At 48.9% G+C, this 26,389-nt stretch overlaps 1 protein-coding gene across 7 annotated transcripts; it reads left to right on the plus strand.

The window, feature by feature from the left end:
* The first annotated feature begins 629 nt into the window (after positions 1 to 629).
* Positions 630 to 26,117, plus strand: LOC122378507 (RNA-binding protein 48-like). 7 transcript variants are annotated; one of them, XM_043359627.1, is made up of 10 exons: positions 630 to 701; positions 1,682 to 1,806; positions 7,171 to 7,361; positions 7,672 to 7,812; positions 9,909 to 10,163; positions 10,864 to 10,993; positions 19,835 to 19,993; positions 22,006 to 22,318; positions 24,066 to 24,138; positions 25,379 to 26,117. In XM_043359627.1, the coding sequence occupies exons 2-7, from the start codon at positions 1,693 to 1,695 to the stop codon at positions 19,892 to 19,894; spliced, it is 891 nt and encodes a 296-aa protein (XP_043215562.1). In that variant the 5' UTR covers positions 630 to 701; positions 1,682 to 1,692; the 3' UTR covers positions 19,895 to 19,993; positions 22,006 to 22,318; positions 24,066 to 24,138; positions 25,379 to 26,117. The 7 variants fall into 7 exon arrangements, with proteins under 7 accessions (XP_043215562.1, XP_043215561.1, XP_043215560.1 ...); XM_043359625.1 differs by having other exon boundaries at positions 642 to 805; XM_043359622.1 differs by having other exon boundaries at positions 652 to 805; positions 10,849 to 10,993.
* Positions 26,118 to 26,389: the final 272 nt, after the last annotated feature.

Genomic DNA, 26,389 nt, shown 5'->3' on the forward strand with positions numbered 1-26,389 from the left:
CGCATCTGGCCTCTGGGATTGGGTGGAACTTTTCCAGGGAAGTTGGTGGGGCAAAAAGTCGTCAAACCCACAACGTCCGATTATGAAGTTGAATGAAATGTCACACTGAATCAATTCCTATCATTACAGATATAATATTTCGCATTAAACAGACATTCCAAATTGCTCTTCAACGTGTAAATGTGAAAAAGATTAATTTGCAAAGCAACAAAGTCTTAGAAATCAGCTAAAGTTGGTGGGACAAAACGCTTATTGGTGGGGCAGCGCAGCCGCCCCACCATTTGTATAGGAAGCTCCGCCCCTGCCTCTGGGAGTGTGGCGACTGCGAGTGGCAACGTGATCGCACTGGAAACGGTCCGTGATATACAACTGCATAGGGCATATTGCAGAATGCTGCAATCCATCTGGAACAGGGTGAAGAAGTGTTTATTTGATTCGTCATGAAATTGAGTGTGCTTTATTTTTATTTGCAAACCGTAAAAGCGCCAATCAAAGATATTTTGTACAAAAAAATGTACCAGTAAACGTGCTTTCAACATTGGTCGCGGCATATGTTTATTTAGTAGCCGTGGCCTGTTGGAAAGTAAGACATGTATGGCGCAACTGCTACATATCTGAGTTTCCCGCCCGTGTTCCCGCCTATCGCGCGCAATAACGATAACGCTAGAGGGGCTAGGGGAGAAAAAAAGATCGTGATTTAGGTATTTGCATTCGGTTGCATTACTCCAGTTGACATTTAGATAAAGAATTGTCTTTTTTGTAGAGCTGTACGAAACCTGTCCTACAAATATAAGTTCCTGAATATGTAAGTATCTCATAGCTTTGCTTTGCGGTTTGGACAAGTCTAAGGACAGTCCCTGAAGTGAAGTCACTGCATCACAAGCCTTGATCACAAGCAAAAGTCAAATGTCATCATTTGATTATTGTAATGGCAGTAACACCATATTTTTTAATGCGTGCATTATAATAATTTTGTTAAAACTCATTTATTTAAGGCCTTATTTAGTTTATTTAGTGAAGTTATAAAACATTTTCTTTTATTCCATGAATCAAATCTCATGCTGATCAGTTGGGGAAACTATGGTAAAATCTGCTATTTTTAGCAGAAATCTGCTAAAAATGGGTACGCATGTGACGTCATCGTACCCAAATATATCAGATTTGGGTACGGCCCCCGACAAAAGCAGCTCTGCACCCTAATTGAAGCAAATGCGCATCAAATGCCTGGCAGATTCATGATTAGAATAGTGCTGAGAATGTCCTCTGATATTTTTGTTCAGATCCGACTTTTCAAATAATGAATTTGAAAATAGTCGGATCTGAACAAAAATAGCAGAGAACACTCAGCACTATTCTCATCATGAATCTGCCAGGCATTTGATGCGCATTTGCTTCAATTAGGGTGCAGATCTGCTTTTGTCGGGGGCCGTACCCAAATCTGCTATATTTGGGTACGATGACGTCACATGCGTACCCATTTTTAGCAGATTTCTGCTAAAAATAGCAGACTGCTAAAAATAGCAGATTTCACCATAGTTTCCCCGACTGTGATTGATGTTATCTCGACCATTCAGTTTACCTACTTTTGATGATTAATCAAGCAACAAACCTACACCAATTAAGATCTCTACTTCAATGTAAGTGCTGAAAATATTGATGTTATTTCTTGTTTTCATTTCAGTGTATAATTTGATGGAGGAGAGTAATGAGCCTGTGAAGATTGTGAAGCTGCCACATCACGAGGAAGAGCCACTGTGTGAGACTCGTGCAAAATATAGACAAGGCAAAAAGCTTACTGCAGTGAAGGTGAGGGCTGGATTTTGGATTGCATATATTCAGTAAAATATTTGTGGAATGACTCTTGCAGTTTACATTGCCCATGACATGATTAGATCAACGGCCTGCCTAAATTATATTTGTTTTTCAGCATTGGAGTACACTACACTGAGACCCCAAAAAAAAAAAATTGTATATGTCATCTTCCAATCACCTACCTTACCTCTTCCTTGAACCTCAGGGAGGAATACCTAACAAATAATGCTTTACAAACAATGTAAATTTAGTTGTAGTGGGTGTTGCAGATACATATCATCAAATAAGATTCCTGGTGAAAAGAAAGAACTAGTAAAGTGAATGCTTCTTAAAGTTTTTCATTCTTAAGTTATTAATGGAAAATACTAGAATTGTGTCACTGCCTTTCATGCTAACAATTAACTTGCTGTCAGTGTCAGCACACATATACAATTTGTTGTTTAAGCTTTGAAAAATGAAAGTATGGTTTGATTTGTTTTCAAGAAGCCCTACCTGTGGCTGTGTCTAACCCAAGTAACATCTACCCAATTTTCTGAACTTAACCCTCGCCGGCACAGGCCATTTTGCGTCCTTCGACGGCACAAGGGGGGCTGGTACAACCCCCCTCGCGTTTGGCCCCTGATCGAGCTAGAGCTTCGCGGAAAAACGAGCGTGCTGCCCGTCACGAGAGGAAGCCGATGATACCCAATTTTAAGGTCCTAGGTCATCGGGTGACCTTCCAGGTCAGGTCAATGACCCGAAATCGGGAAAATCGGGACCTGTTAGAAAGTCGTAAAGTGTGGCTGCTCCGTGGTTTTCCGGGGTGCTGATCACGAATATCGTGTTAGTTTTGATCAGAAATGATGTCTTCAAGCATTTAGACCAGGTCGGGTCAGGTCAGGTCAACCGGTAGGGGTTGTGACGGGGATTCGTAATACATGTCAACCGCCTCTGACAGCTTCGTAACATGTTACGAAAGCACCAAAACTACTTCGTAAATGTTCAAATGGTTGCTAAATTCGAATTCAGCTAAAAAAACAAGCCTAGAAACATGTAAAACTCGAAAAAGTGAATCGAGGTCATCCGAGGTCACCAAAGGTCAATGACCTGACCTGACCTTCAGGTGACCTTGACACCCACCCTACTTTATGGGAGCAACATCAAATTACATGTTTGAACGTTTGAAACCACGAAAAGCTTGCAAACGCGCGGCTAATGCGAGCCGACATACGCCGAATCGCGATTCCGGCCAAACATGGTTTCGGAAAAGAGGTCACAGGTCAAAGGTCATTTGGGTCAGGGTCATGAAATTTTCAGGGTAGGTGTAAAATTGATCAATGCGAGGGTACTGAAAGTTTTGTCGCGATCGGCCGCCTTTTACGCGAGTTCTTTGCGAAAAACCTTAGGGGGGGGGGGGGTTGATGCAACCCCCCCCCCTGTGCCGGCGAGGGTTAATATATTCTAAGCTGTTTGACAATCATTTACATCAAGTTATATGCCAATTATTCAATCATTAAACTTTGATAATCCAATAATTCAATGGTACAGTTACTTTAAAATGCCCAGAAATTGATGACGATGGAAAACTTATTTCCATTGTCATTCCAAATCTGAAAGGCATCAGTGTTTCACCTAAACCCCATCCATTACCCCCATATGTTGTGCAATCCTGACATTTGACGGCTGGGTACTGGTGCAAATTATTCTATCCACTTGTACTGGCTGGAAGATGCCACCAACTGATCGGAGGCTATCTGTTTCTGTGTTCTGAAGCGGCGTCATGGTGCGATCGTCCCGGGCCTCAGCGGCTCCGTCAGCGGCGACCAGTTCGGCGGAGGGACGGCGCAGCAGCGGCCGCAGCGCCCGCGTGCCGCTCCGGTTCCGACTGTCCGAGTCGCCAGATTCGCCTGAGCGGACACCGTCGGCCGCTCGGAGCTCGGACACCAAAGCCCGCCGCAAGAGGGCCAGCGGTGGCAGCTCGGCATCGACGAAAGCCAAGTCGACTCCGAAAAAGACAGCCAGCGCTGGAGGTGGGAGCGGGACCCAGGCCACCAAATCGACTCCGAAAAAGAACAATAGTACTGGAGCTGAGAGCGGGACCCCTGCCACTAGGTCGACTCCTAAGAAGACCACCAGCTCTGGTGCTGGAGGTGGGACCCCCGGCACCCCGGCCCGACGGAGGCTCCTCAGTGGCGACCGAGAGACCACTTCCGAGTCTCCGGCCAAGCCCAAGGCGCCCCCGCCGCCCATCCAGTACGACCCCGCTGACTACAGTCATGACGGCGCAAACCTCGACTGGGACGATGATGACGAGGTGTCGACCAAGTACGAGCCCGCTCACTTCCTTCGCTGCCACTCGGCTCGCGGTGACCCCTCTGACGTCCACACAGACCTCTGGGACTGCAAGTTCATGCCCGGAGGCGGCGGAGGAGACGTGGGGGACGTGGTAGCCACGTGCGGCGGCAACTCGGTCTGTCTTATACAGGTACAGACCGGGAAACTGCTCAAGAAATTCTCCCACCCGGACATCAGCGAGCGACTGAGCGCTCTCGCCTGGAGCCGGCTGCGACTGAGTGAGATCGGTGCTCGTCGGATCGCCATTCTCGCTGTGGGCGGCACCGGTCGTGTGTACCTGCTCCATCCGGACAATCTCACCTGGTACGCAACGTTCTCACCGGGCCCGGCGGGGCGCTGTGAGGTGACGGCACTGGTGTTCCACCCTCGCCGGTCGCGCTGGCTGCTAGCCGCCACTGGTGACGGTGCTGTGTCGCTGTGGGATGTCGGCGTACCAGCACCGCCGCTGTACAAGGTTGAACCGTTCCAGCTGCTGCGACTGGAGACCGCCACGCCGCCGCTGGCGCTGGCCGTGCACGCGTCTGCCGAACTCCTGCTGGCGGGGTGTGAGGGCGGTCTCAGCGGCTGGCTGATGACTCTGGATGTGGTGAGGGGCGAGCGCCAGCCGCGGGAGGTGCGGTACAAGCTCCCAGAACCTCCCGCAGGCGCCAGTGAAGGGGATGAGGAGTTTGTGGACGCGATCACCCTTCTGGGGACGGAGAAAGTGGCGGTGAAGTGTGCCTCTTGTGGGTGTGTTTACGTGTGGTCATTGTCAGACCTCGAGCCGCCCCAGGAAGGTGGACGAGCTCCTATTCGCGTGGATCTCATCCCTGCGCCGTGCCGAGTGCTCCGCTGGAGTGACACTACAGAAAGCTACCTGGGGTTAGGAGCCGGCACTAACCTGCTGGCCGCCGGTGATGACAAGGGCGCCATCTGGATGTGGAACTGGCGTGACAGTAGTGCCTCTAGCGGTGAGCCTGTGAACACTCTGTGCTGGCCGCGGCCCCAGGACGAAGAGCTGTCCCGTGCGAGGAAAGTGCCTCTGCACCGTTTTCCGATTCTGATGAACCGCGTGTGTCTGAGTGAGGACGAACAGTACCTGGTGGGTGTGACTCATAACAACATGGTGTGTGTCTGGAAACGGGCAGAGGAGGATGGGGAGAGCGATCGCGAGATGGAGGTCGACTGAGGGAGAGCAGGGAGAGGCGAGCGTCGGGGTTAGGAAGGGGAGAGCGATCATGAGATGGAAGTCGACTGAGTGACAGAGACTGAGGGCAGCGGAATGGCGGGAGTCAGCTGGCTGGAGTGACGTACATGCGCTTTTGACTGTATATCCAAGGCGAGGACGTAATATGTTTTGTACTCAAGCCGCCATTACTCATTGACGATTCTGGTTGCACGTTCTTTTTATACGATTTTTGTACGTTTGTACGTGTATGTCTCTGGTTACTCCGTTGGAATGCGTCACAAATGGTACATAATATTCACGCTATGGACTCCAGCAAACGTTGTTACCCATTCATGATGCATTGCTAGTATGCTCTAGCTGAGCCCAATTGCGATGCATTTTTCTAGAAAATACATTGTGAAATCAAGCTGTTGTTTTTTTCCTGTTATCCGTGATGGTGTAAGATATTACTCAGATGTAGGCAAAAAGTGTTTATTTATCGTCTTGCCACAGTGGGCAGCGATAAATAGGTCACATACCAGCCAGGCCAGCAACATTGGTTGTATCGTTTCTGTTTATTGTGTCTGGCATTTATCATCCGACGCCGCTCCACACATAAGAGGCAACCGTACAGGTCTCGCGAGATTAAGCGGTAGGTTTTGCACTTTTACATTTCCGGTTATATCTCAGAAACTAATCGATCTACGATGAAGCCAATTTACACGATCATGGCCGGCTTGTTACCCAACAAGTCGATCGCATCTTCAACACTTCAAAGCTTAAGACGACGAAGATGTAGCCTGAAGTACACTAAATTTTCTAGGTGCAAAACCTACCGCTAAAACCCGCGAGACCTGTACATTCGCCTTCTCACACTGCCGAACGGGTGCTCATTTACGCTTCAAATTCGTTCCGGAAGTGTGTAACTATTCACCTCCGATATCCCAGTCACACACTCACCCGAGCCCCCACTCTCCATCCGCAACCATATTTTCACCCCCTGATCCCCTCCTCAGGTGATTATTAACCAGGGTTGGCATTTTTGCCGGCAAAAACTAGTTTATGCCATTTGCCGGTTTAAACCGGTTTAAACCGGCAAAAAGTGGCAAAAACTGGCAAAAACTAAGAAATATCACAATGCTATGCCTGGACATGAATTTGAACATGAAACATTTTAAGGAGAATTCGGTGAAAGCTTTATGCTTTCAAACAGAAGTGACATTGACCATTGAAATGCTTCATAACTCAGAAACATTTTCATGGGCTTTCCATAAGGAGCTAGTAAGATGCCTTTTGGGGGTGACAAATGAGCCAGTGCAAGGGTGACTGGGTGAGTCCTGCACAATCAGAAGTACGAAGGGGTATCTGCCACTGATATGCGCACGGCACCGCATGGCACCCTACTTACCGTGGCCGTCTTGCCCCACTCTCCCCTACATGGAAATACATTCCGTTGTGGATGTCTACTGACATGCATAGACATTTTAAGCAGGGATAAGTAATGAGGCAAACTTCAGAATGTTTAGTGCATCTCTATAACTACCAGAAATGCATTTGTGCATTTCAAATCCATTCCTAACTAGAAAAGTTGTAGGTTTGACCATCTGAGTTTTAGCCAGTTGTTGCCAGTTCTTGCCACCAGGGTTTCTGCCAGCCGGTTCAAACCGGTTAAAACCACTGGCAAAAACCAGTTTTTGCCACCCCCTGCCAACCCTGTTATTAACCCAAGCGTACATTTACCCCTTACCATTTCCACTGGTGTACATTCTTCCCTGAAACCTCCCCCAGGTGCACATTCACCCTGACCCCTTCCCCATGTGTATCTTCACTCCTGACTCTCCCCCAGGTGTGAATTCACCCCCTTACCCCTCCTCCAGGTGTACACGGTCGCTGACGAGTCGCGTCACCTGCTACTGCGAAATGTCACCTCTCTGGACATTGCTGACGAGCTGGCGGCGCTGTGCCAGCGGTTCGGCCCGCTGGCTCAGTTCGGACCCGTGGAGGGCTATGAGACGGAACGGTTCACCAAGGTCTACCATGTCCAGTACAAACGGATGGCGGCTGCCAGGTATGGGAGAGAGCGATGGATGTGCACAGTTTTGGGTCGGGTAGTTAGTGTGATGGTTACTGTTTAGTGACTAACTAGGTCCTACATATGGTAATGTTATCGAACATTCACAATCACGTAAGGTTTGAGTTTTGAACATAGTGTGTGAATCAACGCGTATTCATAATATGTGAATGATTCCCAAAACACATGGTTTATTTTAGAATCATACTAAATCCTTAGCTAAATACAACTAGGAATCACAAATTTCATTAGGCCCTCCTTTTCACTGTTGCCATTTTCCCAACAACCGCTGTTTCCCGCTCCCCAGGTTTGCCAAAGTGCAGCTGGATGACCGCAGTTTCTTCGGTACCCACCTGAAGGCGTGCTACGCTCCTGAGCTGGAGACTCTGGAGGAGACGGCCGACAAACTGCGCTGGAGGCGACTCTACTACCGAAACGGACTGGCCAGGTGGGGTAGAGGAAATACTATTTTAGAGAGTGCCGGAGGAATGAGGAAGGGATGTGAGTGAGATGGACGAAGAGGTGGCACAGACCTAAGTTTTGTCACTGAAAAGTGAAATGACGTGCAACGCGTCGCAGTCTCAAGGCTCATTGTTGTCTATGAATTCGATTTCCTCGTGCTGTATTGGGCACGTGAATTTTTCATGCAATTCACTGTACGTAGCACAGACATCCGCAATTTTCCGAGTGTCAGAGGGCATGTGGTGCATATTGTATGTCGTGTAAAGTAATGAGGACATTCTCGTGGAAAATGCAAGTTAGACAGCTGCCATTTACAATAATGACGTCCGAACCTGTGACATGTTCCAATAATTTGTGATAATTTACACTTGATTTGCGTCAATACGTTTTTTTCTGTTTTATAGGGTAGGGTGGGGTAATTTGAACATGTGGGGCAATTTGAACATAGTGTGAAAAACACAAAATTACGGAAAATCCATAAGTGGCATGACAATATGACCAATGAGGGAAATTATCGTAACTAAAAGGGCTATCATATGAACGGGGTTTAAAGTTTCATGGAATGAAGATGCTGACGCACACTGTAAAAGACCATTTTCGCAAGTAAAAACGCCTAAAAACGTCATTGCAACTTCATTGCAGCGCAAAATCTTGCATTGCTAGCGCCTAATACGCAACGGCTTTTGTTGTATAATGACCTAATCAGTGCCTTCAATCCAAGAAATTTGCTTTTGAACCCTGTTTTTTAAAATGGCAAAATAACTTTTAGCGTGGGGTAATTTGAACATAGTGTGAGAATTTGAATGAAGACAGGGATAGCTCCGAAAAATACAAAGCTCCCAGGCTTTTTTTTGCCAATATTTTCGACCCAAGGCAGTAGCAGATAAGTGATGCCAGTTTTAGAAAATTTACGTCTAATATCCGTCTAATGTCCAGCATTTTTGTTGATTTTCCGTCCAAAAATGTTAAAGTCAACTATTTGTCCAAATATGTCCGAAAATTTATGCAGCTATCAACACTCAAAACCGTCATTTATATTGCTTATCATGTAATTTTACCAGCCGAAAAGTTTTCATTATATTGAGAGCTTAACAAGCTTTCCATTCGCCAATCAATGCTATGCACGACTACTTTATAAAAAGCGCTGAAGTGTTGCAAGCCATCGTCCAATGTTGTCCAGTCTGCTACCTTTGTCCAACCAATTCCGAATTGGACATTGGACAAAATCAGAACTCCAAATGTCCAGGTTTCGATTGGCACCACTATAACAGATGCAGTAAGGATGGGAGAGTTTTTATCGAACAAAAATGATTGACTTTCTGTTAATTGAAGACAGGCGAATTCTGTCAACTGACCGGTGTGCAGCGTGCAGATATTGATACTCTGCAACTGTTATTTTTGTTGTTGTGTTGATTTTTCAAGTGAAGGTATGTTTAGAATTGTCCTGCCTATTTGTTTATGGGTCAAACAACATCGGTGCTGGCGAGACTATCGTTTTTGTGACAGGTGAAGGCAGTATGTTCAAATTACCCCACGGTGGGGCCATTTGAGCACACCGTGACCTGGTGGAGAAGTGAGGCTATGCTTTTCAAGGCATGCTCGGCTCGTCCAAAAATGAGGCTTGCATGGTGAAAGCAAGTGACACTTGCGCTACTGAAACAGTTTTTCTTCATCCAGGGTTAAGCTGGAATTTGGTACAACGGAGAAGACGTAAAAATATGTTCAAATTACCCCACACTACCCTACCTCGCGATAGGGCATCGTTTGGCTCTTTCTTGCTCAGCTGAGCACCCAGGCTGTTGGTGAGAGATCAATAGATCTATTGCTCGCCGCTGTTTTCTGGAACGTAACTAATTGGTTCATTCCGTCCTTGTAATCCAAATGTGACCTGACGCGGAATACAGTACATCCTGTATTGGGTCTACGTCGTCCCTACTTCTTGGAACTACCCGCTTACAGCTGATCATCGTGTTGATGACTTTGATCAGCGCCCTCTTGTATAGTTCAGGGCGTTTCGCTGGCCAGCACTCACTTTCCACGCCCGCTCGATGTACTGTGTCTAACCCCGGGACCCTCCCACAGAGGTCGGGGAGGACGGAGACCGGGAGAGAGGACGGCGGCCGTACCGCCAGCTCAAGCCGACCCGGGCCCCTCCGGTGACCCTCCGCCCGCCGCCGAGCCCCCCGGGCCCCTGATCGGACCCTGTCTGCCCCTGCCGGGCGAGTGGGTCCCTCATGCGGCGGATGGCGGAGCACAGCAGACTGCACCGCCGGAGCAGCCGGAGCCTCCGACCGCCCCCGACCGGCCACGGAAACGGATCGTCTTCAAACGGAAAAGGTGAGTAGCGACGGCGAGTCACTCGATGGCTGTTGGTAGTAGGTTGGGCGTTGATGTCCTCTGCCGGCTAAAATAACGCCCCGCACGGCACTTGACACGGCCGCTTCTACGCAGTTGACCGGTTGTCGATTCGCTCGATACCTATCAATGACGGCATTTTGTGACCGTGAACGACGGTATGAAACGGACGGCCAGGTAGTTGCGGCGTGTCCAACGAGCGTTTAAGTCTTGTTTTTTAATGATTAAAGTTTTCTCATTAGCAAGAGCAAACATGACCTGGCTCAACGGAATGAGTGATCTTGCGAAGTTTATATAAGTTTACATAAGAAGTGTTCGAGTCTGATGCGCTACCGAGATGTAAAACTAAGCCGTGCTGCTGCAAAATCGTCCGAATCCGACTTTGTTGTTCATTTCGAACAAGTCTTGTCCCAGTTAATGACGAGATGAGGTGCTAAAAATACAAACCGAGGAAAGGCAGAAGAACATGAAGGAAATCTGATGCGTGGATATTTCATAAAAAACAGTCGTCGAAACGGAATAAGATATTATGTTTTGTTTCAGGCACTCGAGACGGTAGTTTTACAGAAATCTGGCCCTCTTATTTTGTCCCTTTCACGCAGTACGCACTTGTCCTGACTAAGTACAATCTCTCAGAACTACAGTCATATGTCACGTGATCCTGAAGTTTTGTCCATTCCAGAATACACGAGACACCGGAGCAGCAGCCGAACCAGCCAGCTGAGACTAGCAGTAGCAGTTCCTCGGCCGAGCAGAGTCTGATTGAACGGACGACCGACCGGCTGCGTATGGTGCGCGAGCAGATCCAACAGGTAACGAATCTGTAGATGCCGTTTCTATGTCGGCGGCGTCATTCGTGACGGGCACGAGCTACACCAAATAAAATTTTGCTGAAGTAGAAAAGTAGGACAGAAATAATTTGGAACAAGTAAAATAGGTTTAGAACAAAGGTTTTGAAAATAAGTATCGAAACCGCAAGGCAAGGAAGGAAGAAGTTAAGTGATATTTAAGTTTAATTGGTGTAGAATAAGATAAGCCTTTCATGTAGCCGCGGACCAAAAATCGCTTTTGACGGTGGTTGTGGTTGAGATTGTGTGCGTTAAAGAAGAAGAACCTGTGAGAAAGACGGTGATAAGAACCGGTGTGAAGTGTGCTATTTTGTGCCTGAGTTTATATTTTATTTTATTACCGAACTATTACGACATCCTGATCAACTTTAGTTTGAAATAAATCAGAGTAAAATCACTCAGCTCAAGCCACCCGTAAAGCAATATCCAGCGCCTACATTTAGTCAGAAGCGTTTTTGCATCATTTAACGTAAACGACGCAAGTGTAAGTCAAAGTACATAAGAAGATGGGAGCTGACTCTCCAAACGACCTGCCGTTACGTACGGCAAAGTCCCTACGGGAAGAACTCAGAAAAAGAGGCCTGTCGACAAGCGGCAACAAGGCTGTTCTGATAGGAAGACTGGAGAAAGCTCTAGCTGCCGAAGAGCCAGCGGAGGCAATTGAATGCAGAAGCTCAGTGTCACATACGTCTCTCCTTTCAAGTTCCTCTACCTCAAGCCAAAGAGCCCAAGAAACTCTTAAGAGGGCAGAGCTAGAGGCCAAAGTAGCTCTACTCGAAGAAAAAGAACGACTTCTTCGTGAAGAAATGGAGCTTAAGATGAAACGAGAGAGGCTACAGCTGCGAGAAGAAATTGCGCTTGCTGAAGCAAGAGAAAAGGCACTTGAGATGAGCGCGAGTGTCTTCAATGAAGAGACAATGCCAAGACAAGGCTCAGCTGCGAACGACGATGACGATTCGCAACGAGAACTGACAGCTATTCAAGCACTGTTAACTCAACAGAAGAGAACTCTGCTACCCCAGTCGCAGATTCAGACTTTCCGAGGCGATCCTTTGGAGTATAAAGGATTCATCCGCGCATTTGAAAGCAGGATAGCCAAAAGGACAGAAGACTGCGCGGAGCGCCTGCACTTTCTGGATCAATACACAGACGGAAAGCCCAACACTATAGTGCGGAGCTACATGCACATTGATCCAGTAAAGGGCTACGCTGAGGCTCGGAAGGCTCTCGACCGAAAATACGGCGATGACTACAAAATATCTAAGGCGTACGTGGAGACGCTGCTCACCTGGCCCGCGATCAGAGCCACGGATATAGACGGGCTGGAAGACTTCGCTATCAAACTGAGAGGCTGTTTGAATGCTATGGAAGACATCAGCAGTCTAACTGAGGTAAACCACCCAAAGAACCTGCAGAAGATTGTTGGCAAGCTGCCAGCCGCCCTTCAAGAGGGCTGGCGCCGGTTAGCCTTCTCTCTGACAAGACAGGACGCGAAGCCCAGCTTTCAAGATGTCGTGGAGTTCGTGGAGAAGGAAGTGGAAGTGGCGGCCGATCCCGTGTTTGGAACCGCTGAGATGGCTGCTATCTCCAGTGGAACACAGTCATCACCTGTAAACAGAAGAGAACAAGCTGTAAAGGTAAAGAAATCGAAAATTCATGTGACGAAAACAACGGAAGATGCAGCAAACGGCGAACTCTGTCCGTGTTGCAAGGAAGGTCACGAGCTGGAAGCGTGCCAGAAGGTGCTGCATACAACTACCAGCGAGAGACTGGAGCTGGTCAAGAAAAGTGGCCTATGCTTTGGATGCCTCCGATACGGGCACAGCTCTAGACAGTGTCGCAAAAGGAAGACATGCTCGAAGTGCGGCTCTCGTCACCCAACTCTGCTTCACATGGACCCAAGAAATTCAGAAGAAGGAAGACCCGGTCCGCTCCCCGAGCCAAGAAGTGAAGTATGCGGCGGAACGACGACGGACCGAGCCGGACCTGTCATGTCCATACTACCCGTGCTGGTCACGGGCCTGAACGGAAAAACAAGCAAAACGTACGCTTTTCTTGACAGTGGCAGCTCGGCGACATTCATCACCAACGCTCTCGCTGAGAAGTTGAAGCTAAAGGGAGAAGAAACGTCACTGGCGATAACGACCGTGGAGCAAGACGAGCTACAAATCAGCAGCCAAGCCCTAACCGGACTTCAAGTATCAAGCCTGGACGGGAGCGGCAGCGTAAAACTGCCGTGTACATACACAATCAAGAAGATCCCTGTCACGAGCAGCGATATACCGGACGCATCTGTCGTGCAGCAGTGGCCTCACCTCGCTGGCATAAAGATTCCGGTTGTGGAAGCAGAAGACGTCGGCCTGCTGATCGGATGTAACTGTCCTCTGGCAATGGAGCCCTGGGACGTCGTACACTGCAAAGACGGCGGACCATACGCCATCAAGACCCGCCTCGGCTGGACCATAGTGGGCCCCAGCGACCAGAGAACCAACATCACCAGCAGCAACTCCGTCAAACTGAACCGAGTCGGCGCCAGCGCTAAAGAAGATATAGCTAAAATGCTGACTGATATGTACAACAGTGACTTCACGGAGAAGGTCGGCAGCGAACCAAGTCTGTCAGTCGAAGATAAGCTTTGGCAAAAACAAGTGAATGACAGCATCACACTGCGCGACGGAAAGTATGAAATAGCTCTACCACTGAAGTACGAAGACACTAGCCTACCGAATAATCGCAAGATGGCTGAAAGACGAGCCGAAGGGCTCAAGAAAAGGTCTACATCAGCGCTACACTGAGTGTGTGGAAGAACTCATCCGAGAAGGTCACGCTGAAGTTGTCCCTCCCGACCAGCTCCATCGACTTAGCAAGACATGGTATCTGCCTCACCATGCCGTCAGCCATCCTGCAAAGCCAGAAAAGACGCGAGTTGTCTTCGATTGCTCAGCAAAGTACGGCGGCGTGTCACTGAACGATCAGCTGCTACAAGGACCTGATCTGACAAACACATACAGCAGCACTCAGACCCAAGTCAGTGGCGATTCGTCGATGGCAAGTCGAATCCGGCTGATGAAGCCTCCCGTGGGGTTTCTGTGGAGAAGTTTCTCCATCGTTCGAGATGGACATCAGCACCGGAGTTCCTGTGGAGAAAAGAAGAGCACTGGCCTGTGGATCTGAACTTACCTGTCCAACTGGACCAGAATGACGCAGAAGTGAAGCGACCTGCGATAGTTTCGGTCACAAGCACCTCAGAGAAGAACCCCACAGACAAACTTCTACTGCAGTACTCATCATGGTACCGACTGAAGCGAGCGGTGGCGTTCTTCCTGCGGCTGAGACGCCTCCTGAAGGCCAAGGCAGAGCGGGCGCTCTCGGCTCTGCAGACGAGGACAGCAGCACACGACGGGAGCAGATCGAGTGCCTCGAGTACATCGGCCAACGAAAAGAAGAAGCCGAACAAGAAGGGGACAGCTGCTCGCGCTGATCAGCCGACCACACCAGCTCTCCTGTCTGTGGAAGAAATCGACGACGCAGAGACGGCCGTGCTCAGCTATGTTCAATCACAAACCTACAAAGAAGAAATAAGCAGACTGAGAGGGATGCAAAATGTCAAGCGCTCCAGCCCGATAAGCCGCCTCGATCCCGTTCTAGACCAGAACGTCTTACGAGTCGGAGGGCGTCTCGGTCGGTCTACACAAGCATTTGAAAGCAAGCATCCGGCTATTATGCCGGCCAAGTCACACGTAACGGATCTCATCATCCAAGACGTGCATCAATCAGTGGGTCATCAAGGCCGTCAGCATGTCCTAGCTTCACTCAGAGAGAAGTTCTGGGTGGTGCGTGCAAACGCAGCTGTTCGGCGGGTCCTGTCCCGCTGTCTCACATGCCGACGACTTCAAGGAAGACCGCTGACGCAAAAGATGGCCGATCTGCCCGTGGATCGAGTTACGCCCGACCGGCCGCCGTTCACGTTCTCGGCGGTAGACCTGTTTGGCCCCCTGCTCGTGAAGAAGGGAAGAAGTATGGTCAAACGGTATGGCGTGCTGTTCACCTGTCTAACGACCCGAGCGGTTCACATTGAAGTGGCTCACACCCTCTCAACGGACTCGTTCATTAATGCCCTGCGCCGATTCGTATCCAGGAGAGGTCAAGCTGAAGAGATACGGTCGGACAATGGAACGAACCTCGTCGGGGCCGAAAGAGAGCTGCGTGAAGAGATAGACAGATGGAATCTGCAGCAGATCCATGAAGCAATGCTTAAAGGTAGTGTGCCAGCTTTCCTGGACCGTATGGAGTTAATGGCCCAGATAAGGAGAACCGGATTTTTAGAACTTATCCATACCTTCAAAACTCATGGAAACGTCTTAAATTCTTCAAATTTTGAGTACCCCAGTGCGAAATTCGCCCCGACGGGTTGTCGGTCGTACCCCAACCACATTTCGCACCACTATGAACAATAAATGCACACACTGAAATCGCTATTACCGATATGCTCATCCAATCAAGTTTCGATAAACCCGTTCATCATCATCTCCTGCGGTTTCGAACACGCCTGTTAGGTGGTGCGGTAGACCGCGCCCAAAGCCAGGGCCCCGGTAACGTGAGATAGCCGAGTCGGGGCAGCGTGCGCTGACCCAAGCCGGGGCCGCGCGTCCTCCCGGTGTCATGTGATAGCCCGGGGCTGCCCGCGGGGATGCGGTAGACCGCGCCCAAAGCTGCGGCCCCGGCTTGGGTCAGCGCACGCTGCCCCGACTCGGCTACCTCACGTTACCGGGGCCCTGGCTTTGGGCGCGGCTTCTGCTCATACTTTGTGGTGCGGTGGTGGTGAGTCGGGCCGCGCGCTCTGACTTCGGCCAAGAAAAATGCGTCAGCTGATCATTGTCATTTCTGACACTTGCGTGTGGTGAAATGGGGTCATAACTTAAGAGACGGCTTTTTCATATCAATTATTTTACATAAAATCATATTTCAAACCATAAATAATGTTCGACAGCCAAATAAAAGAAACAATACCAATACAGGCTTACAGTTTAAGGCTCGACATTGTGTTGTCTACGATTAGACAGCTGATAACTCATTCCCGTACGTCGTAACTCTATAATGACCTTTGCTTATTGTCACATGTGCGCCGCATTCGCGATTGTTGCCGACGCCTGTTTGCAGGTCGGCCCACTACAGTTGTTATACATATCGAAAACCGATAAACTTTTAGGCGAAAAAGGCACTATTCCAGGCCCATTTTTGATTTTTTTTGCGATATTAGGTAAAAACAGAAGCTTCTTATCCTAGGAAAAATAAAATGGGAAATCTTTCAAAGGTGGCACACTACCTTTAAGCATCACGTGAAGTGGAAGTTTAACCCACCTGGCGCTTCTCACCATGGTGGAGTATGGGAGCGACAGATTCGCTCTGTCAGGAAGATACTGAGCTCACTACTGCTCAGTCAAGTCGTGGACGAAGAAGGCCTATCGACACTGCTGTGTGAAGTTGAGTCGATTCTCAATAGCCGTCCACTGACACCAGCGTCTGACGATCCACTGGATCTCGACCCTCTGACGCCCAACCATCTTCTTCTCCTTCGAGCCGGCCCTCACCTACCGCCTGGTGCGTTTAGCGACAGCGACAACTACACCAGAAGAAGATGGCGGCAGGTTCAGCACCTGGCAACAGAGTTCTGGAGAAGATGGAGCCAAGAATATCTGCAGACTCTGCAGCACAGGCAGAAGTGGACGAGGGAAGAAAGAAACCTACAAGTCGGAGACGTAGTTATCATCGCAGACAAGAACGCTCCTAGGAGCACATGGAGCATCGGGCGCGTGACACGCGTCTTTCCAGATGCGGGCGGAGCCGTTCGTGCGGCGGACGTGCAGACGAAAAGCACAGTGCTGACGCGTCCGGTGACTAAGCTGGTTCTCCTCGCGGAAGCAGGAGAATAACAACCGTCGAAGCGAACACTAAGTGACGCTCGGGCTAACGTGCGCCGACGGGGGCGGGGGTGTAGATGCCGTTTCTATGTCGGCGGCGTCATTCGTGACGGGCACGAGCTACACCAAATAAAATTTTGCTGAAGTAGAAAAGTAGGACAGAAATAATTTGGAACAAGTAAAATAGGTTTAGAACAAAGGTTTTGAAAATAAGTATCGAAACCGCAAGGCAAGGAAGGAAGAAGTTAAGTGATATTTAAGTTTAATTGGTGTAGAATAAGATAAGCCTTTCATGTAGCCGCGGACCAAAAATCGCTTTTGACGGTGGTTGTGGTTGAGATTGTGTGCGTTAAAGAAGAAGAACCTGTGAGAAAGACGGTGATAAGAACCGGTGTGAAGTGTGCTATTTTGTGCCTGAGTTTATATTTTTTTTTATTACCGAACTATTACGACATCCTGATCAACTTTAGTTTGAAATAAATCAGAGTAAAATCACTCAGCTCAAGCCACCCGTAAAGCAATATCCAGCGCCTACAGAATCCATTAGGTAATAGATGCAAGATCCAACAGGTAACGAATCCATTAGGTAATAGATGCAAGATCCAACAGGTAACGAATCCAATAACTAGGTAATGGATCCAAGATCCGGCAAGGGAAGGCTTATGGGACGGCTTGTCGCGGTCAATCGTGGTTGAATGCACAGATGCGGGCAGTTTTTTATCGGATTGCAACACAATATATCATAAGCTTTGCACTTCCTATGGTTGTTGTGGGAGATAGTCCAGAATTGGAGGATCAAAAGCATGCGATAGCATGCTTTTGCATCCGGAAATTCCCATTGGTGGGTCGCTGAAAAAAAGTTCGGCTGAACCTGTTTGTCAGTGAGTGAGTGAGTATGTGAGTTTGTCCAAGCTTTTTTGGACCTGGAGTCAAAATGGGTGGACCGATCGGGACGAAAGTGGGACCGTTTGATTTGTCTCCGGCGAGGTAAACTTTTGGTGCTGGCCTCGGTTCGCTCGGTGCTTCGTGGCACATGCTATTCCGCTTCAAAGTTTCGGTGACACGAAATTTTTTGTCAAGGCTACAGGTCAACCCGAGGTCACGGGCAAAGCCATACTGGCGGGACACATCGGTAACACCTTGAACCAGTTTCCAGGGGGGTCACCGTCTGCGAGGGGTGCAGGCTGCACGTGCTGGGGTCGGAAAACCGTTTTGACGTGAGGTCCTCTGGCTCAAAGAAATTTTAAGCTATCAACCTCAAAATCGGTTCAATGGTAGTCCCAGGCAAGGCCTCCAAAATAATGCACATTTGGTTGAGCTAAACTCTGTGGTGCATGAGCTATGCACGTGCAAGCCGATTGCACCCCTTCGTACGTTGCCACGCCTGCAGGGTAAACGGCAGCTCTAACTGGTTCAAAACTTGCAGGTCATAAGAAGAATACATTTGATCACGACATTCCGGCGAGATAATATCCGAGGGGTGCAAGCTGCGCGTGCGGGGGGCGGATAACGGTTTTGACGAGGGATCCTCTGATCCCGGGAAACGTCGATCTAGCGACACAAAAGTCGGTACACTGATAGAACCAGACACACGCTACATGATGTCATGAAAATGACTGCACTGGGGTGCCTGGGGCATGAACTATGCACGTGCAGTTAAAGGGACTATCCCACCTTCTAAAATGTTGTTAAAACCAGTTAAATTGTGCCCGACTTCATAGATTGGATGACCAGGAACACGGTTCTGGCATTTATTTTTCATTAAACATCTTAGGCTTCCCATATTCCAAACACAAACTTTCAAATATGTGACGTCACAGCCCAAAATAACCTCCTTCCCCTGGCCACATTACTGTCATAAAGCTGATTCTTTTTACTCTGTAGGCACCACAACAAAGTTCAGACCAAGTTTTAAGCGATTTTTCAACGAACAAACCCATTTAAATCAGAATGACTAAACGAGGTGACGTCACACTAACGGTCGCTCCATGTTGAAGATAGGGCCTTGTACAAGGCCCATTTTCAAATGAAGGGAACGAATTTCTTCAACACCAAGAGGCCGCGGGGGTTGCAACCTAGATAGATAGTGGTTTCTGAACCTCGCCGCAAACTTGGCTATCTCAACTCAAACCCCATGTTAAAGTTGGGATAGTCCCTTTAATTCATATCTTACTGTAGGTAGATATCCACACCAATCTCGCGTGCTTTCAAGCATTTTTGGGATGTTTCGGTTGGTTTCAGGTTCAGTCCAAGCTCAGTCTGGGTTTCGGTGGTTTTGCCCGGTGTGTGCCCTCAGCACCGTTCCTCCAATTCTGGCCCAAGGCAACGCAAGAGCGCTGCCGGCATCTAGTCTGATGCCGAGAGCTGACAAATAAAATATGCAATAAATGCAAATATTGCCGTCAGTCTCAGTTATGCGGAGGTTTATTGCACGCTGAATCTGTTCCCATAGTAGATTCAGTTGATAGCATTTTAGCGGTTGTTTACTGTTCAGTGCGTGCGTCTGCCGCTGCAAATGGAATGTGTTTGGCAGACTGAGTCCCTCGGGCCCGACGCTTTCAACTCCGACAGGGTCGATAGAACTGCACTCAGAAATATATGACAAACGCAGCTTCAGGGAATACCATGTATAATTGGAGCGGTATTGAGCTAAATAGAGCGACGGGCTAACGGCAATGCTGTATTTTCTTTTAACAAAGCGCTATCACGGCGTATTTAGAAATGTTCACGGTGGCAGCCTCATTACTGGGACTCAACTCGGGGACTTATACTGGGAGTTTTGGAGTGTTTGCATCTTTAAGTCAAGCATCTTCCTCGAACTAAGCCCCCCAGCAGTTTCATTAGAGGTCCTGTTTCATTATTTAAACCACATCTGTTTTCACAGGCGGTGCTACATTCTATAGAGAAGAGGCGGCGCTGTGACGAGGACCCTGGCGATGCATAACCCCGCGAGGCCGTCAATCTACCGTCCGCGTTCGTCCTGCGCCTTACGGCACCGTGGCGGTGTCGCAGCTGAGCTATACCGGCGGTATTGATCTCTTAGGTGAGCTCAGGCCGGCACGGCTGGCGTTTGATGTTTGTGAAGAGTTTGAGCGTGGCGAAGCTCTGCGATATTTTTGCTACCAGAGGAACGCAGATTCAATATGCTCCGATAAACTCGGCTGGAAAGCATCCGGTAGCTGCTTTTGGATTCCATTATTTTGGGTATCAGTGTTCCGGTTGTCCTAACTTTATGATCAACGAGGCTTAAGCTCGTTTCTAATGTCGCAATGAGCCACAGGTCATTGCTTTGGGGCACCTGCAATCAGTCGTATAGCGGGTGCCGATGACTGTTACACGTTGAGCGCAACAACTAACAACACTACACTCGCGCTGGACCCATGGGCTAATACCACTCCGACCTCGCCCCGGCCTCCCATTTTGGCGGTCAGCACAATTCCAGGAACCTGCCTCACATCAGTATGCGTTTGCGTGCCTTGCGTGTTTTGATATTCTCCGACGATATCGACCACTGATTGGCGACATTGTGATGGCAGTCAGTAGTGCGTGTGCTATGACACTGATACACGGCCTTCGCCGCGCACAGCTACCATTAGTGATCGACAGATGTCTAGGGGAACAGTATTGGGCCAGACATTTTTCCAATAGATCGTGTCCGATGTATGCTACGCTCCTTTGTGTGAACTTTTCGATGATCGCTGTGGATTGGCGATGAGAAATATTAAAGAATTTGACGCAATATACGAGTGTTTCCATATTTCTCAAGGCATCCACTAACATAGATAACATGAATCTGTTAGCCAACACACAAAACAAGTATCAGCAGGCTGACGTTATACACATACAACTTACAAGCTTTTATTACAAGCATACCACTAATCATCGAATTGAAACGGTACAAGCTGCTCCCGTATGACAACAGTTTGTAGAGCCACCGTGTTCTAAGAATAGAGGGAAGGGTGACAGTAACAAATTGACGTTCTGCTAATTTGTTTGAAGTGTCATTCCGTGTAATTGTGTGAAATGCCATCTGTAGAATATTGGGTCGATGGTTCCTCGTGAACGTGGGGGCTGTCACGGTGTGGCCATCTTTAGACGGTAATGGCCCCATTCATAGACTGCTGCGAGTCTGCGACTCCTATTGACACGAGCAATTATGGTAATCTATCGGACAAGTATTCGTTTCTTGTATGCTTTCTAAATTTAGCTGATTGCGCACTGTCCTGGACGTCATTACTTCTATTAACCCTCGCAGGACCTATCGGTTTTCTACATACAATCCTGCCAGGGCATTACCCGATAGCAGCCTTGGGCATGTCACATTATGATTGTGATTGTATTTGATCAAGAGCGCTCCATTTCGTAGTGTTTTGTGTCAAAAGTGAGCAAACAACGAATCAAACATCCTCATCATAACACTGTATTTATCAGGAAACTACGTCATCACAGTTCAAATTGAAATACCGACATTCTAGTCGATTCCGTTCACGTCCAATTGCTATTGAACGAATCGTAGAACCCATTCAGTCCCAAGCGGCATGATGGACCACTCACTGAATTTTCATCTGCATTGCGAACGTTGAGTACGAGGCATGAATACCCTCGTCACCCCAATAGCCCATTTGCAACCCATGGCAGGCAATTTCATACGTTATACCGGGAGTCGGTGAGACGGTCTCCCTAGCAACCAGACACCATTTCCCCGTTTGCACATTTCCATTTTAGTTTGACCTTTTAGATGGACGAGCCGACTAGGGGGAAGCCCACAGTAAGCGGGCTTGACGTCCAGGACTTGCAATCAAGTGATGGGGAATTCACCACGTTTTCGTGAGGTTCAGAAGCAAAAGCATGCCCGCAAAGCCGGGTACGATCAATTTAGCACTGGGTGCGGCTGTTCGTGCCAACTGCAGACAAATCTAACCATACCTACCTATACCACATACCTACACCACTTAGACATTGGTTTAAGCCAGCCAGCACCATTATCTACCTCCAAACTTACTATATTCCATCATTATTAGCCTACCACTTTCCCCTTCCCTTCCGTCGGACCAGACCAAAACCTGTTGCCGACGCGGCTGGGCCTGCGCCACCGACGGAGAATCGTCGCCGCCGACGGAGCTAGAATCGTCGCCGCCGACGGCGCTACGAGCCGACGGAGCCGGCAGACGGACGGACGGCGGGTCAGAGGGTGGTAGGAGCGACTCACTGAGGGGTAGAGGTAGTCGATAGGCGTTAATTGGGGCAAGACGTATTTGGGATAGACTGTAGGGTGGCAGTGTACAGGGTGTGCGGAAGGAAGAGTGAGGACTGTAGCGAGGCAGAGCTTCTGAGAAGACAGCGCTGAAGGATGAAGGCTACTTTGGTGGTGAGTTTGTGAACTAAAAAGTATGTAGGTACCTAAGGAAACAGTACCTACACGAAATGCCGTGGTGCGGATATGTGTGGATTTGTGTATGTGTGTGCTCAACGATGCCTTTGCAAGTTGCGCTATTTTATGATGGTGGTTATGAAGCAATCATACAACCTGCCAGTAAACGTGTTGTAATACCGTTGTTTCATGTTGCCCTCATACATTATAGAACTAACCGTCGTTAACCCGCGCCCCGTAGGGGGGGGGCCGAAACGGCCCCCCCCTGTCCTTTTCGATCGATATCTCCTAAACGGCTGGAGATATCGCCACCAAACTTTCAGGACCCCTCCGGGCATCAATTTTACACATTGTGACCAAAAATTTTTCCAGAGGCTATGATAGGTTGGCCACAAATGACGTCAGAGTGACGTCATGTTCTGTCATTTTCGACCGAAAAAAGACCTTCGCGAGAAGACCTGTCAGGACTACAGCTTTGAAGATACAGAAAAATGATCAAGACTTAAAAGGTGTAGAATTGACAGGGCTACAAAACTGCTATCTCGAATTTTTGAAATTTTTGAGTTTTGACCCCCAAAAATCAAAAAAGCATTTTTTTGGATATATTCGCCAAAAAATCCAAAAAGTTTTTTGAGTTTCGAAAAAACCGGAATATATGTGATAGTGCCTACCGTCTTCTATCTACATACCAAATTTCAGATCGATACCTCGTTTTTTGGCCAAGTTATAGCGAAAAAACTGTTCAAAAATGATGACGTCAAATTTTCAAACTCAATTTTTGGCAATTCTAGAACTCGTAGAGCAAAACGAAGACCACCATTAGACTCCCCGTGACGAGCTGCATCGAATCGATACCCATTTTATGCAAAAATATCAACTTTGAAATTTGACCTAATTTGACCTGACCATGACCTGACCTTCACAAAAACGTGACCTAGGCTGGCCCCAAAGGCTGCCTAACCCACATAATCGCATTTGTCATGTAAAATGGACCATAAAACATGTATCACACGACACATTCATATTGTGACCCCCGGTGACCTGACCTCGCTGTGACCTGACCTGGTATCAGTGACCTCAGATAGCAAAGTATGTGTTTGACGAACAATGTACCATCGATGGTTTTCAATAAATTACCAATTTACTCGCTTTCACAGCACATTTCTTGAATTGCCTGTGAACGGTGAAAATCTGACCTTTGACCTGACCTGTGACGTTATCGGTTTGACCTAGGTCAATGAAATTTGGTCACAAGGTAGTTCCCGGGTGAGGCTATCGAACGCCGTTTGAATTTTGAAAATCGGCCGGTAACTTTCCGAGATCTTAGGGGGGGGGCCGATACGGCCCCCCCCCCTACGGGTGGTAGGGTCCGCCGGTAGCCCTACGGGGCGCGGGTTAAATGCGCATGGAGAGCCACTAGCCAGCGTCATTCAGCTATCAGGATGATCAGTGGCCATTCCCCAAATGCTTTCCGGTAACTCAACGACAGTAATTTCGCTAATGGACACGTTATGTGGTGTTACTGGCCACTACCCATTATGAAGTGCATTACTCGCCCCATTTTCTTCAAGGTCCATTCATTTCATTCATTAAATATCTCTGAATTCACACCATATCCAATTGATCGCTCCAGCATCGCCCAGTCGATCGCCGCACTATTTGTCGAGCCGCGGTCACCGCCGACCTCCCTGCCTCGCTCGGCATTTTCCCGTCAAATGACTCGGCGCGTGGCGTTCGCTTTCAGGCGGCTATGGTGCTGGCGGCTCTCGCCCTGCTGGGCGGCGCCAGCGCTCAATACGACGTGGACGATGCAGGAGGTGGGTATCGGTCGATGCGGGCTGCAATATACCCAGCCTCCGTCCGGCGGGCTGCAATATACCTTATCCCTGACCAGCGGGCTGCAATATACCTTATCCTGGACCAACGGGCTGCAATATACCTTATCCCTGACCAGCGGGCTGCAATGTGCCCAGTACGCGGCCGGTGCGATGAGGCTTGAAAACAGAGTAGCACTCCGAGCACGCGGCGGCTGTCCTGGTTCCCACCACTGCACCCGCCACCTCGTCATGTATTTATGAAGCTGTTCCATGTCGTGTCCATCACTGCGTCCCTCCCTTGCGCCGTCTGACTCCCACGTTGGTATGACAAGGGTTAGGGAAAGTGGTTAGGCTTTACTGCGCTGCTGCGTACCACTAAAAGCCCCATTAAGCAACACCTAACTTCCATTTGGCACACTGATTGGAAATTGATACGGTGTGCTCCCCGTTAATCAATACCGGACTTCCCACTGCCGAGCGCTGCTCGCTGACCGCAGCTCTGTCCAGTCTCCCGGGCCCGCGGACACGCAGTAGCCTCCGGGCACACAAACACGGGAGTAATCACCTGTATCGATCGCTCCGTGGCCGGGGGAGGTCCGCCCCGCCCCGCGCCGAGACACTTCCTGGTCGGCAGCCGCTCTCCCGGCTCCAGTATCGGTCGGCGACTCTCGGGCGCGGAGGCCGGCGACTCCCGAATGCAGCGCCCAGTGGCTCCCGAATCCGTTATCACCCGACGGCTCCTGACGCAGTCTGGAGGCTCCCAGACGGGAGGGGGGGGGGCAGGCTCCCGGACTCCCGGACGCAGAGACCGACGACTCCCGAGTCCCGGATGTAGCACGCGGTGACTCACGGACGTGAGTCTGGGGGTAGGGATGCGGCGTCTGGCGTCTCCCGGCGACTCAGGGACACAGTCTGGACGCCAAACTCAGCGGCAAACAACAGGGAGCCCTTCGTAACCGACCTATGCAGGAGGAAGGCTCGTTCTTACGTCAACCTGGCATGCGGCACCGAGACTGATAACAGCAATGCAGCATAATAACGCATTCATATAAAATCGCGTCTCACCATCCGATCATCAAGAGACCACACCGATTTATCTTCCAAACAAGGATGAACTTAGTAATGTGCGTATGTCACCCATTACCCATCGAAAGTCCACACACCTGAGTGACCTGACATGCCCATTGCCCAATCCCTGACCGTTGCCGTAACGTCTAACCGCTATTCTCCTCTCCGTTAGATTACGAGGACGACTTCCTGAACCAGCTGCAGCAGGACTACGCGCTACGGGCGGCGCATCTCAGAGACGGCAGCCGGGACGTCGACTACGAGCGCAGTCCGCCGTTCGGACGCGGCGACTACATCGACGAGGTGTATGACGACGAGAGCGACGACGATTGAGATGTCGGGGCAAGAATGTCAAGAAAGGCACAGCGCCGGTCGCTGAGGGTGAACTGTTTCTCGCTGGGTGTTTATGATGATGCGTAAGATGTGACTATAGCTGGGATGGTAACTAAGAACCTCACTGGCCACGATTTGTTTAAATACCTATAGAGATTGTAGCCTGAAATGTAATGATTTGATTCCGGCGAGGAAATGCTCCTGATTCAGATGAGATACAGAGCTTACCGTCAGACTCAGAATGTACGTAATCATTGGTTGATGTTTAACTTTTAAGTTGATCTGGAATTGAGGATTTGATCATCTTGAGTCATTAAGTGTCTTTCCAACTTAGTTGACAAGAGAGATGCAACTCCCCTGCTGTACTCGCAATATAACATGTACATTGCACATTGCACAATGATAGGCGATACTTCTTATTTCACACTATCGCTCAATAATGTGACTACGGGAGTAATTAGGCTATTTTCACCACATTTGTGTGGGACTGTCTCTTCAAAGAGCCGATCTCTGGATCAACGATATTGTGACGCCTAAGCATGCCGCACTTTCCTAGTAAGAATACATGGCGGATACTATCTTGTGATGTGCGTCCTTCGGCCCGAGGCGACCAGATTCGTCCCAAAGTTAAAGTTTGTTATTAGTTCGTGACTGCCAGCCTAGACAATATCGCTCTCAGCATATTCAAACAAGTTTCGAAATTCTCCAACAGACCATAATTCCCGTCAACACAAGCCACCTTTCGAACCACCGGGATATTGTCTTGCAAGCTGCTAAATTATCCAGCGAGCCTTGTTGTCACAAGGGAACACCATAATTGTGCCATAGCATTGCGCTTCTGTTATTTAAG

Source organism: Amphibalanus amphitrite, unplaced genomic scaffold (assembly GCF_019059575.1).
Source record: "Amphibalanus amphitrite isolate SeventyFive unplaced genomic scaffold, NRLGWU_Aamphi_draft 000061F_arrow, whole genome shotgun sequence".
Classification (NCBI taxonomy): domain Eukaryota; kingdom Metazoa; phylum Arthropoda; class Thecostraca; order Balanomorpha; family Balanidae; genus Amphibalanus; species Amphibalanus amphitrite.